Source organism: Ornithodoros turicata, chromosome 3 (genome assembly GCF_037126465.1).
Source record: "Ornithodoros turicata isolate Travis chromosome 3, ASM3712646v1, whole genome shotgun sequence".
Classification (NCBI taxonomy): domain Eukaryota; kingdom Metazoa; phylum Arthropoda; class Arachnida; order Ixodida; family Argasidae; genus Ornithodoros; species Ornithodoros turicata.
The window spans coordinates 27,842,902-27,857,557 of NC_088203.1; the positions used below are offsets into that span (position 1 = coordinate 27,842,902).

The following is a 14,656-nucleotide window of genomic DNA, read 5'->3' on the forward strand; positions in this document are numbered from 1 at the left end:
AGCTGGCATTGAAGCCCTTCATGACCGGCGTATAACTGCCGACGTCCGCGTGAAGGTGGGTAAAAAATTAGTTTCTCGAAATGGGAGAATTCGGTAACATAGTACGTCTGTAGTTTGCTTCCAAGCGTACCACTCGAAGTAGGGTAGTTTCAGTTATAATCGACGAAGGGGCGCCGGTGACATTTTTATTTTCTTCAGGAAAAAATAAATGTTCATCCAAAAAGAAGGAAAAGAAGCCTAGTCGCAAGTCCCTCCAATATTTCGTTCTCAGTCTGCGAGGCTCCAAACAAATGAGCGCGACTTGGGTAGTTCCAGCTTTTCCAAATTTTGCGCACTGGATCCTCCGAACAGCTGCTCTCTTCTGAAAGCAATTTTTTTTTTCATTGGCAGAATGGGTGGTGAGGATTTGCTTAAGATAATTAAATTCGGTGGCAATGCCCGAAAAAAGTTCGAAAAAAATCGCAAAAACGCTTCCCAGGACGTTCGTAGCGCAACTTTGCCAATTTCTTACGGTGTCCCACAATTTCCGAATATGACGAAACTTATGCGAGATGAAAGAGCTTTTTTTACTCTTTCGTTAAGTATATAGCGCGTTATCATATCTTCATGCATCTGTCTACAGCCAGAAAATCGCGATTTTGAGGGTCGTTTTTCTCAAAAAGGCCATCTTTAATTCTGTTTTTATTTTGTGGAGACATGCCTTGGACACCGCTATTTCATATTATAAAACAAAATTTCTGCTTATTTTATTTATTCAGGGCGCGTGAATTCTTTTCCCGCGCCCTTGTCGATTCGAAGTGCCTGGCTAATTCGAAGTGCCGGAGAATGGTACTTACAATGGTGCTCTTATTTTATTTATCTTTTCTTGCTGAAGAGTATTGCATTACGGGCTGATAAGATTGGTTGACGCGCACCCAAGGATCGATCAAGGATAGTTACTGCAAACATATATTTATTATTACCGTCTTACTGTGGAAGCCCCAGCACCAACCGCTTACGATTACATCAGTCCAAAGCGGCATTGAACGTTTGTGTTTATTCGATCTGTCCTAAAAGACTGCCGCAATTATAGCTGTTCGCAACGTACGACGCCCCCAACTCTTGTCCAGGTATATGAAGATCGCAGTCGGGAACAGGACGCACAGCGGACCACTGTCTCTCCTTTTCGCTTCTCTGAACGCACTTGAAATGAAACACTTCAGAATGCACTTGCGGCAGCAGCAGTGAAGTTTCTTCTTGAGCAGATTAAACAACTATTGTTATCGTTACAGATAAGTCGACGACATCCCGTGGGTGTATTTCTTCAGTTCAAACCGGAAGACTGCGGTTGATGGTGCATGTGTTGGTGGGAGTTTTCCTTGTCCCGATTCTCTGCAGATCGTCAGATCTACTTGCGGCAGCAGTGAAGTTTCTTCTTCGGCAGATTAAACAACTATTGTTATCGTTACAGGTAAGCTCGAAGACTGCTCCAGGGCGTATTTCATCTGAAACTTGACGCTGCTACAGTCACAGCACCTTTCAGCAGCAGTTATATCTGTGAAATGCATGTTTGGTCTTCAACTTTGGTGTCCGTTCTGCAGATAGGTCGACGACATCTGGTGGGTGTATTTCGTCAGCTCAAACCGAAAGACTGCGTTTGATGGCGCATGTGTTGGTGGGGTTTTTCCTTGTTTCGATTCTCTTTGCACATCGTCAGATGCACTTGCGGTAGCAGCAGTGAAGTTTCTTCTTCGGCAGATTAATCGCTATTGTTATCGCTAGAGGTGAGCGTATGATCTAATGTATTTTTCACCTTTGTGACTGCTATATTCGACTGCTGCTGTTGCACGTGCATACTGTGACATTTGTTCTTTTGTACTGTACTTCATTTGTTGTTGTCGGAATGAGTGACTCTACCAAAATCACAATGAGAGAGTTACACAAACTACTCATTGAAATGTCGGCTAAGGTTGACGCTCAGTTCACCGAAACGCAACGAATATTTCAAACTAAAATAAGCGACATGGATCGAAAATTCGGTGCTAAACTGGGGGAGCTCGAGAAGTGTGTGAATTTTGTGAGTGACTCATTTGATAGGCTACATGAGGCTGTGAATCACCTGACAAAAACATCGAATGAACATAAGGCCGAACAGGAAAAATTAAAGCAAGAAAACTGGCGCCTCCATAAAGACTTGGTAAGGCTATGGAGGACAGAACAAAGACGTCTAGATGCGACGAGATCAGCTACGGAACTGATCGTGATTTTAATTCGGCCGCGAGCCTTGAGCTCACTTTCTCTTTCTCGCCACAATGGCTTGTTGAACTCTGCCAAGAAAGCGAGCTGACGGATTTCTCGAGGGGAGTAGCGGCTACTGCCGGATTGATAGGCGTATACCAGTGGCTTGTGATCAGTGTAAACGATGAATTGCTTGTCTTCCAAGAAATATAGGAAGTTTTTCACTGCGGTGAATGCAGCCAGAAGGTCACGACCGAACGTGCTATCTGTATTTTTCTGAATACATTCTGAATCTGTATTTTTCTTCCGCTGGTGAGAGTTTCTTGGACAAGAAAGCTAGTGGCTGCCTATGGCCACCGACGTGCTGCTGCAGGACCGCTCGAAGTGCCCGACCGGAGGCGTCCACCATTACAGATGCGGGAGCTTCGCAGACAGGATGGAATAACGTTGTTGCTGATGCTAAGGCACGTTTCGCTTGGTTAAACGCGTCGGTTTGCTCCGGTGACCAAACGAGACCCGAAGGCTTACTGCGGGCATTCTTAAGGAGCTCCTCGAGTGGACGGAGGATTGTCGCACAATGGGGGACACCGCCTGTAGAAGTTTACCATGCCAATAAATCGTCGGGGTTGCATACATGATGTGGGGGGGGGGGGGGGGACTTCTGTACTTTAGTGACTTTGCTCGCGAGTGGCGTAATCCCGCTGGCATCGACCCGATGACCTAGAAATTCGAGCGCGGGGACTCCAAATTCGCATTTGTCGGCGTTGATAAGGCGGCCGTGGTCGGCAAGGCGGTGGAATAACGCACGGACCTCAATCAGTACGTCCTCTGGTAGCACTGACATCACGTGATGAAACTTTGTTGTTGATGATGTGATGTGGCCCAATGTGAACTGGCATTCTGCCTGGCTAAACCACAGATCAGGCCGAGGGCGGATGAAGATCGCGAAGTGCGACAGAAGAGGGGCTGGTGCATTGTCGTCCATGGTGAAGAACGTCCGGGTCACGACTATGGAGGACAGAACAAAGACGGAGATGATGTATGTGTTCTTCACGGGAGGTACTGGCCACAAGGAGGTCCTCAGGGTAAGCAAAAACGAAGGGCAGGCCCCTCGTGATATTATCCATGAAGCGTTCGAAGGATTGGGCTGCGTTTCGCAGTTCAAATGGCATTCGGAGAAACTCGAATAGGCCAAAAGGAGTCACGATTGCGGTTTGGGGGATGTCCTCTTCTGCCATGGGTATCTGGTAGTATGCCTTTGTGAGGTCAATCTTTGAGAAAATCTGGGCTCCTGATAGACTCGCTGTGAAATCCGATAAGTTGGGTAATGGATAGCGGTCGGGAACGGTTGCCAAGTTAAGTGCACGGTAGTCTCCACATGGCCTCCAGTCGCCAGTTTTCTTAGGAACCATGTGGAGTGGCGATGACCAAGTGCTGGCTGATGGGCGAACGAATCCGACGGCTAACATATGATCGAATTCTTGGCGTTCAATTGCCAGATTTTCGGGACTCAGACGTCGGGCCTTAACGAAAACTGGCTGTCCGGATGTGGATATGCGGTGGACTACGGGGTGTTTAATGGGCTGGGTCCAGTCACACTGCGACGTTAGGGACAGGAATTCCTTCCGGAAGGAGAGTGGCGAAAGCCATTGAAGGAAGGCTTGTGGTCACTCCGTTGATGCTAAGGCCTGTAAGAGCGTCAAGAAGCCTTCGCTGGCCGACGTTAACCAATATGTTGTGATGCGCAAGGAAGTCACTGCCCAGAATGCTGTGCGTTGTGTCGGCAACAAGAAAAACCCATTGAAATACTCTTCTCAAACCAAAATCAGGGGTCAAGGAGCGCCGGTAGTAAACTGGAATACGTGATCCATTTACTGCCCGAAGGTACATAATAGGGCGTCGCTTGCGGTCGGCAACAGAGGCGGGGAGGACGCTAACTTTTGCCCCGGTATCTACTAAAAACTGCTGCCTCCCGAGCCGATTCCTGACGTAGAATAGTGACATTCTTGCCGATGATGATGGGAATCGCTCGTCGCCGCTAGTGATCCCCGCGGAAGTTTTCCTGCCAGCCGCAGGGTGCCTCACAGCGCCTTGCGCGATGGCGAAAACGGCTATGGTACCAGCAGAGGTGCCGAGGTGGGGGCGATCGGGCAAGCTCGGAATTTGCACGGTTCGGGCTGCTGTCGCGGCGCGGGCGGAAACGGCTCGGAGGGCGAGGAGAAAAGGAGCATCGGCGTGGAAGGTTGTCGAAACGAAAGTCCTCTATAATGTCGGCAAGTCGGCGCACCTGGTGACGTAGAGACGCGAAGTCTGCCTGGCCACTCACAGAGACTGCCGCCTGAGAGAGAGCACCGGGGTCGTTGCTGGGTGACTGGAGCGCAGAGATACTAGTTGCAAAATCATTGCTTCGGCCTAGCTCCATGAGTTTGTCTGCACGCTCCGCCAACGCCTCAAGAGTGGTATCTTCCGAGGCGGAGAGGACCATCTGGACCGAAGGTGGAAGCTTCGACAGAAACATTTCCCGAATAATCCTGGTGTCGAGGAGCGGCGGGGGGCCACTGAGCAGGTACCGCAGTCGGCGGAGTAGTTGGGAGGGTTTGCGGCTAACGGCTCATTCGATGTCAGCTCGCGCAGACATTCCCGGTTGGACGGAGAGGCTCTGCTAATTATGGTGTTTTTCAAGGCCTCGTAGGGGTCGTCGGAAGGAGGGGAGCTTAGGATGTCTGCGACCTCAATCAGTACGTCCTCGGGTAGCACTGACATCACGTGATGAAACTTTGTTGTTGATGATGTGATGTGGCCCAATGTGAACTGGCATTCTGCCTGGCTAAACCACAGTTCAGGCCGAGGGCGGATGAATTGTGGTAACTTGATCGCGAAGTGCCACAGAAGAGGGGATGGTGCATTGTCGTCCATGGTGAAAAACGTCCGGGTCACGACTATGGAGGACAGAACAAAGACGTCTAGATGCGACGAGATCAGCTACGGAACTCATCGGATTTTAATTCGGCCGCGAGCTTTCAGCTCACTTCCTCTTTCTCGCCACAAGGCTTACTGCTGATTTAATTTTACTGAAGCAGTACATTCGTAAAAATAATATCGAAATACATGGTCTTCCACCTCGTGCTGATAAGTTCCCAGACACAGTTATAGAAGTGGGAAGTAAGTTGGGTCTAGAGCTGGCGGGTAGCGGTATCAATGCTGCCCATAGGGTACCCACTAAGAACGCTAACTCTCCTAACATAGTTGTCAGCTTTGTTTCTCGATTTACTCTTAATAGATTCCTGGCTATGGCCAAGCACAGACGGCTGACTACTGCTCACTTTGGATTCGACTCGGGGTTGCCAGTGTTTATTAATGAACACTTATGTCCCGAGCTAATGGTTCTGTTATAGGTAAAAACAACCCAACGAAAAAGGGAATTATAGTGGAAGTTTGTGTGGGTTGCGGATGGCAAAATATTTATCAGAAGAACTCAGGGTTCTGAAGCCATCCATATTGACTCCGAAAGCACTCTGATGCAACTTGAGTGAAAAATACATGCAAGAAAGAAAAGAAAGAAAACTCTGAGATAACCTGCATACCACAACTCGCGATATAGGTTCTCTTTCATCTGAACATTATAGGACAAGAGAAACCTTGACCTTACCTTATCTTTTTTGTCTAGTCTCAATGTTAAATATGGCGTACTAAATTTTTCGGAAACTTAGTCGTTGGACAACGAGTGTGTGTCCCAGGATACAATGCCTACTCATTGTGTAGACAATATAGCAAGGATGGCGTTAGGGGCGGCGGTGTGTGTATTTTTATTAGATATGACACGATTAGTTTTGTAGAAGTGATATTTCGTTCCGTGTTCCCGATGTATGTGAAGTATTGCTTGTGCAAGTGGGACAGTCCATCCTTCTTGGTTGTGTATAGCGTTCACCTAGATGTGCCTTAAACATTTTCTTGGATAAGTTTGAGAATATACTATTCTCTGTTACGCTTGAAAAATTATCTCTTTGTGTGGCGGGATCTTGAACATTGATTTACTAAAACCGTGTCAACCTTACACTCAGCTAATTGAATCATTCTGTCTTCGTAATGTTATTCAGCTGCCTACCAGAATATGTGACACATGTGCCACGTTACTTGATCACATTCTTATAAAGGGTCAAAGACTCATCGAGGCTGGTGTGCTCGATATTGGGGTAACTGATCAGTGTGCCACTTTTGCCAAGCTACAAGGTTCCCCTGTATGTAGCGCACAAAATTTAAAACTTCCTCGAATTTCACTCTCTCTCTCTCTTACGCGATAATTTACTACAAGCCAACTGGTCAGTAATAAAGGCCGTTGACGTAAATGAAGAGTTCACTCTATTTCTTGATAAATTACGATCAATTATTAATGTTTCTAGTTACATTCCTCAGTATCGATGTTTTGACCAACCGATGTGTCCTTGGATGTCAGCAACGATTTTAGATACATTAAAGCAGAAATCTTATTGGTACTCAAAGTGTAAGAAATACAAACATAACATATACTACCGTTCGCAGTTTAGGAAATATAGTAATTTGGCAACAACCGAAATCCGAATTCGAAAGAACCCATATTACTCAAACCTTATCTTGAGAAGTTCTGGTAATGCTAGGGAAACTTGGTCCGTAATTAATTCAGTTTTAAAACGTAATGTGCAATGTATAGTCCCTGACGATCATGTAGGCCTAGTTGACAAGTTTAATCACTATTTTACAAATGTTGGTCATGACCTCGCGCGAAACTTAACGCAGAGTGTACTCCAGCTCTCCTTTACTAGAATTGGCAAAATAAGTAACACCTTGGACATGGTAACATGGACCTGAAAAAAAAAAGCCTTCGATACGGTGGACCACGATATCTTCCTGACAAAAATGGAGCGGTATGGGTTCCGTTGTCACGCCTTAGTTTTTTACCAGTTACCTGTCTTCACGTACACAGGTAGTCGTATTCAACAATGCTATATCCCAGCCTCGATGTATATCAATAGGAGTACCACAGGACTCGGCGTTAGGTTGGGTTGGGGGACTAGGTTGGGGGACTAGGTTGGGGTTGGGGGACTCGGTATGGGTTCCGTTGTCACGCCTTAGTTTTTTACCAGTTACCTGTCTTCACGTACACAGGTAGTCGTATTCAACAATGCTATATCCCAGCCTCGATGTATATCAATAGGAGTACCACAGGACTCCGTTCTGAGGCCAATGTTATTTTCTTTATATATTAACGATCTTCCGAGCGTCCTTAAAAATTCCACATGTGTAATGTATGCTGATGATACGAGTTTCTTTATACCTGGCACAAGTGTTGCACAAATTCGATCGTGTGCTGACGGTAATTTACAATATATTAATGAATGGTTTAGATATAAGAAACTCACGTTAAATATAGATAAAACTTGTGCGATTGTCTTTCATAGCACTTGGTCTAAATTACAGACCTTCACACCCAACCTTACCATTCACGGGCAACTTGTACAGCAAGTTAATGAAGTTAAGGCGGAATCACTTCTTCAGAAATCTGTGGGCGATTTTCGTTCGCACAAGACACGTGACCGCTCTAAACGATCACCATAACATTGGTACTGCGTGTTCTTTTAGCTTATCTCTAGTCAAAGACGTATTTTTTAGAGGACAAGGTTGAGCTGTCGATGTTTAATGACCTAAAGTTTGGTGCGCCTCGAACACGTGCTGCCATCTCGATAGAGTGTCGCACACTAAAATATTTGTGAATTCGGGCTGAATACAAATCAACGGATAGTCCTCGAATTCTACTAGATGTGTCATTGACAACGGCAATACAAGGAGAACACGCCAGTACTTCTGTTTTGAGGGTATTTTACACCGCTTCTGAGCACTGTGCGAACAAACTTTCTCTATTGTCTTGCGAAGAAGTGATTCCCCCTTAAATACCTTGGTGTAATTACCGACGAGCATCTCCAGTGGAGGCCTCACATTTAACATGTCTGTCAAAAACTTTACAAGGCTTGTTCCCTCCTCTTACTTACAGGAGAACAGTTTCCTGTATTTATTTCATACTTGGTAATTCACATTTGGTTTACTGTACAGAATCATGGGGTCATAGCTATCAGTCCTATGTTGAACCTATTCTTAGGCTACAGAAAAGATGTTTGCGTATCATGACTTTTACAAACCGTCGCAGCCCCTCCTTGACCTTATTCCGAAATTTAAAAGTTCTTCCTGTTGATTATGTGAAACAGCCTACAACTTTACTTATGCACAGTATTATTAATCGTAATTTTCCGTTTTCTGTTCATTTGTTACAATCCAAATTGAGGCCTACCAGAGAGAGAGATTTAGGGAACTTTAACCTTCGGAAGGTCAATAATGTTTATGGCCGTAGATCTGTGGCATTTCAAGGTGTTAAAATATGGAACGCCCTTCCCATAGACACAAAAAGTGCGCGTAATGTTGAACCCGCCCTCACCAGATTCTGTTTTGATTGTCTACAATAGTTGTGTTCTAATCAGGTTATGTACTCCTCATAAGAATGTTTACATGTGTTGTCCGTATTGTCCGTATTGCTGCACTTGACCACCCCACTGCCGACTATGACCACCCCACCGCCCACTTGATGAAATGGATATTTGAGAAATAAAGAATCTCCCGTACACCCCCAACCCGTGAGGACCGAACGGAATTAGGTGCTTTTGTTCGTGGGCGATAGTCGTGCCCTTGCTATTCCTACTTTTCAATGTTTCGAAACCGCGCTTATTTCCAACAAGAAAGGAAAGTAGCCGATAGGGCTTCCCAGACTTGCTTACATAAAGCGCTGAGCTTGGACACATAAGGACACCGCAAAGCGCATGTGAAGAGACTTCCATGCGAGACTTCCTGTTCTCACGTACAGCTTCACTGCTCAACCCTAAAATTATTAACCCTATGGGGAGAGGTGGGTTGGCTGCAGTGTGCATTTTTGTTTAAGTTAGTCATAACGGTCGAGGTATGTCTTGGTTTTGTCATCCTCTAATGACGTAGCCCTCGGCAGAAGGTAAACGGGTAAAAAACGCGGTTCTCCGACTCGTAGGATGTAAAAGCGACCAGGGCGCGGGAGAAGAATTCGCGGGGCACGAAGAAATAAAATAAGCAGATATGTCTCTACAAAATATAAACAAAATTGAAGGTGGCCTTTTTGAGAAAAACTGCCCTCAAAACAGCAATTTTCTTGCATGAAGGTACGATTTTCGAATGCGGTAATGGACGAATGGTACGAAGGTAAGGATTTTCGGATGCATGAAGGTACGATAACCCGCTATAAACTAAACGAAAGAGTAAAAAAAAGCTCTTTCATCTCATATAAGTTTCGCCATATTCGGAAATTGTGGGACCCGGTAAGAAATTTGCAAAGTTGCCCTCGGAGGCGTTTTCGCGATTAAAAAAAAAATGTTTTTGGGCTTTGCCACCGAATTTAATTGTCTTAAGCAAATCTTAACCACCCATTCTGCCAGTGAAAAAAATTGCTTTCAGAAGAGAGGAAGAAGAGAAGAGGAGCGAAGGAAGAAGAAAGAAGAGAAGGATCCAGCGTGCCGAATTTGGAACTGCTCAAGTTGCGCTCATTTATTTGGAGCCTCGCAGACCGAGAACGAAATATCGCAGAGACATGCGACCAAGCTTGTTTTGCTTCTTTTTGGATTGGGACTAACATTTATTTTTTTGCTGAAGAAAATACAATTGTCACCGGCGCCCCTTGGCCGATTATAAATGAAACTATCCAGATATATATCAGGTGGATCGCGCGCTCAACGGAAAACATGTCACGTTCAAGCGCCAAGTGCTTGGAGTGGAGTATGAAACACTCGAGCTCCGGGGCGCCTGCTTAACACACCCAATGTTGTCGTCGAGAAACCCACGGGCGGGAGCACGAGCATCGAGCATAGAATAAAGTCATGAGGAGAAATCAAAGGGCACCTGCACCCCTAGGCACCTGCAGCGGCGGCCACGAGCCATAGCATATTTTGGGACATAATTCCGGCGATTTCTATGAAATGCGAGTAGAGATTGGGTGCAGGCAAGCTGTTACTTCATGATGATGTAGGAAAACTGAAAGGCGGGACAACACACAGATACCCAGTGAATATTGAATAAACGTTATTAAATAAAACGTTTTTAATAAACGTTTCTCCTAACAGTCTTCTCATAATTGCACACGGAAACGCGGATTTTTGATATAGTATGGTCATCTGTTCTGTCGTATTCCAAAGAAAGCCAAAAATAATTGGATGACCGTTACTTCCCAGACAGATTGTATTGTAAAGTCCATATTATGTAGACTCTCAGTTCAGTTCGTAGTGGTACCCTCGAACCCACTGCACTCCGTGTCGTCTGCATCCAAAACTGTGCCAGCTCAACAAAGCATCGAAATTGCTCCAAAACAAATATCGTCTGCTGTTTTTCAAATTGGCTAAGTGCAAACCAAACGTTGTTTCCGAGTGCTCACAGTGAGAACAAATGTGATTTAACTACATTTAATTCAACTTACGAAGATGTGTTTATCGATGTGGAGCTCACCGGTAAAACGCCTTGACGGATACCGTCTGGCAGCCTCCCAGGGTTTAAGGCCATATTTCAGCTACGGCCTTTTCTTTATGCCGTTGCCCTAAAGGCTGTATGTGTGCCCGTCTGACAGAGGTATTATGTGTTCACTGGATGAATAGTGTGGCAAGAAGAAAAACAAAGCGCCCATTAGGACAAGCCTACGAAACTACACATGGACTGGCTAGAACGCTGTTTCTCGTAACGGCATTCCAAGATCAGAAATCAATCAATAATCAGTGGTGATACGATCTTAATCAATAATGGGAAGAAATTATGCATCATATTGGTGGGTGGCATCAGAGTTAGCGAACCTTTTTCATATGCAACTGAAGACTGTTAGGAGTACCATTAGTAAACAGGTTTCGAGTAAAAGTTGCTCATAGCACTCTTTTCATTATCGTTTGGGATAGCTTGGGCGTTATGGCAGTGATTTACCCAGACCCCCTACCACCCTAACACCCCCCCCCCCAAAAAAAAAAAATAAAAAATCTGGAAGAGGCCCTTAACACTTTGTCAGATTGCACAACAATTTGTCAAAAACAGGTACATACAACCCGGTGCGGAGCCCGACAACCCCCAACAACGAAATTCTGGGTAAACCGTTGTGTTATGGTTTGTACAAACTCTTTTGTTATGGTTTGTACAAACTCTTTTGTTATGGTTTGTACAAACTCTTTTGTTATGGTTTGTACAAACTCAGTAATCAATAAAATGCAAGCCCCCCCGAGGGTGTTACAAAATTCATTGGAGACGCGTTCAGAGACGCGTTCAGGAGAGACGAATTCATTCATCACTCACTGCGATCCTTCCCACTTCGATGTTGTACCCCACTACACCATCTGAGGAGCAGCGTAAAAATTGAAAACACGGGACCATTCGCGGTATGGTTCTGTAATCGTCTTTGTCGTTTTACCATTTTGGCAACTGATCATGGAAAACGTCGGCTGAATAGCCCGCTTTGCCCGTACAGGGGTCTGCTCCACCCACCTTTCACTGATATCAACTCCATACTTGCTGGCAGCAGGTTGGTTGCTGGCGAGGTTCAGAATCCATTGCCAGCCAAAGGAGCTTTTGCCAAACGGTGTAGGCGTCTCCACTGGACGGTAGAAGTAGAAGGTACACAGGCCCGCGGGTGGAACTACAGTGTCGGTGGTCAGACTTGGGTCTCCGATCACGCACACCAGAATATTCCGTGCTGCACCGGAAGAGAGAAGGTGGCAGGGGTGACATAAACCCGTCATGTTACAAAATATCCCCAAGCGGGTGCTTTTCACAAAAATGCCACCTTGACATGGCCCCACGTCATACTCAACGTCATTTTGAGGTCATGCGACGTTTTAGCGCTGGCCGACTTCCTCCCGTCGGCGCAAAACAAGAGATGAGCGTACACGTAATTTGCCAGCGAAGCTATATACTGCGCTTTCTTCCGCGATATGGTTACCCATTTCTCTTGTATACAAGTATACATCGCATCGTCTGAGTGCGTCTTAACGCGGGATCGCAATCACACCTTTGGAAGCGGTCAACAGTACGAGGCCTTATGCGCAAATCGGATAAAAATTATTACCGAGGTCGAAAGACGTTCAAAATGGCGGAGAGAAACAGCAAACGATCTGTTTACAAACGGTTTGGCCGCCGCCGATCATAGGTACGGTCATCTTTAAGGCCACGTGTGTATTGTCGCTTGCTGTGATGTGGGGCCAAATGTGTGGACCTATTTCAGAGCGCATTGCGTTCGCCGACACGCTTTCCTCTATGCAGAAATACATTGGAGGGCTCCCCTGCGGTGTCAGAGGGACAGAGCTGTGAGCTCTAACATGAAGTACATCGTAAGAAAAATAGGGAGTCATGGCGTGTCGTTTGCGCGTTTTACCCCCTGTTCACCGGCTCTCTCCTCCCTCTCACCTGTTTTACTCCGCCATCAACCGTTTGCGCGAGAACTGTCCGCAAAAGGTGCACTTTTGTGTCGCCAGGTGCAGAAGAGAGAACCACGTGATCCCTGGCGCAATACGACTACCCCACCGTTATCATTGCCGCGAAGAGTTCGAAATTAACCCTAACTGCCGTAACTATGTGAGTGTGGTTGACAAAGAGGAGACCGTCTCTAATACGTTGCAGTGATTGCAAACGGGAGCAGCACAAACACAGCTTGAAGTTGGTGAAGCTTTGAATCAGCAGTTGAATGTGGTCATTTCCCTTCGGCGTATCCAGTTTTTCCTGTGTTTTTCCAGTTTTTTCAGTTGTTCCTTATCTTCCGTCACCCCCGTGTGTCAACCAGGTGGATGAACACGATACTGACAACGGGGTTTACGGGGATGTCACTATAGCCGTAAACATACGGTGGGCAGAAGTAACATGCCCAATTTGTATCGATATGTGCCGCGCCACTGACACAGAGAAGACTGCAAACAATGCAGTCAAGCAATGCAGTTTTTGTGCCTTCAGCAGAACTGTAAACCCTCAGCGATTCCAGTCGTGATGACTACTGAAGATCCCCTACAGCATTTCAGAGGGATTACGTGTGGTCTCGTAATCTCTAATTTTTTGTTGTAAGTAGTATCGATTGAGGTCTCTCGCAAGAGGAAATGGCACAGGAAACTGAAACCAAAATGTAATTCAGTTACAGTTACTCTAAAAAATGTAGTTGAGTTACCCTTGAGTTGCTGCCGGCGGTGTCCGAAGAAACTGGACAGATATTACAATATGGTCCGCGACATACTTAAACGTAATGCTGTTCATGCCAGAATTTACGCGATGAACAAAGTGATGTGAGCATTTAAGTGAACAACGTAGCTCATACAGAAAATGGAAAGTCGGAACAGAATGAAGATAGCACATCTTACGCTAAAATAGCGTGGATGGAGGCAAGCCGGTGGATTGTAATTCGTGATTGGGGAAGCCTGAGCTTGGGCACCTAAAAGGACGAGACAACACCAATACCCCTTGTTGGTGTAGTGTTGTCCCCTTAAGTGCACAAGCTCGAGCTTCCCCAATCATGCTCGTCTAACGCAGATTTTATATGAGCAGGCATCTAGCACCAGGCATTATACTCATTACTAAATTGGTGCCATGAATACCACATATTAAAACAAACTTACGAACTAATATGTTAAAAAGACTACATGCACTCTTCTAAGAAAAGGTATGGCAGAGATATAACGAAGGTATAAATCAGGGCTAAACTACCATATTTATCCCTCATCACCAACATCTATACTCCGTTTAAACAATGTGAAAGGTACAAATCGCCGCTATACCTTCCAGTTGAGGGTATAATACGGCGCTTCTCTCTTACGTTTATACCTTCTATATTTTGTATAGCTCTAGCTTTGAACCTGTGGTGTGATGATCTGTAATTGATTATCTGGTTAATGATCTGATTAATTTGTGATGATCTCAGTTATGCAGTAACTTATTTAAGAAACACAGTCAGTAATACAGTTGTATCTTATTTGATAGGAAGCGAGTTATAGCAGCGTGCTATTTGTTCCTAAAATGACCAAATTTACGTGTGACGAAGGCGGACCCATATTTTGCGATCAATTGTACGAGTGTCTGTTCTCCACCAAAGCTGCTTTTTGCGTAATCTGCACGAGCTCTCCTTTCCTTTTTACACCTGCTCTTTGTGAATATGAGTTTATGCGTGCGTGTCCAGGTATTTTCTTCCTTATTTTCCTTCTCGCGGTTATTAAGGCACGTGTCGCTCACTATTAAATATTCTTTCGTTCCGATTTCCTTTCGAGCTGGATTAGGAAAGTGCCACTCTGACATAGCGCTGAAATAAATCGAGCATTCCCGTTTGCAAAGATTACACCCCGGGTTTAAAAAATATACCTCAAAGTGAGGATATATGTTATACCCTGATGTG

The 14,656-nt window shown here is 45.4% G+C and overlaps 1 protein-coding gene across 2 annotated transcripts in view; it reads right to left on the bottom strand.

Annotated features, from left to right (window-relative positions):
• The window catches only part of LOC135388335 (uncharacterized), an 83,921-nt gene that overhangs the window by 60,375 nt on the left and 8,890 nt on the right, over positions 1 to 14,656 (bottom strand). For both annotated transcript variants that reach the window (XM_064617825.1, XM_064617824.1), the window contains one exon: positions 11,776 to 11,983. In XM_064617825.1, coding sequence (XP_064473895.1) covers positions 11,776 to 11,983 — 208 coding nt within the window. The remainder of the gene's footprint in view (positions 1 to 11,775; positions 11,984 to 14,656) is intronic.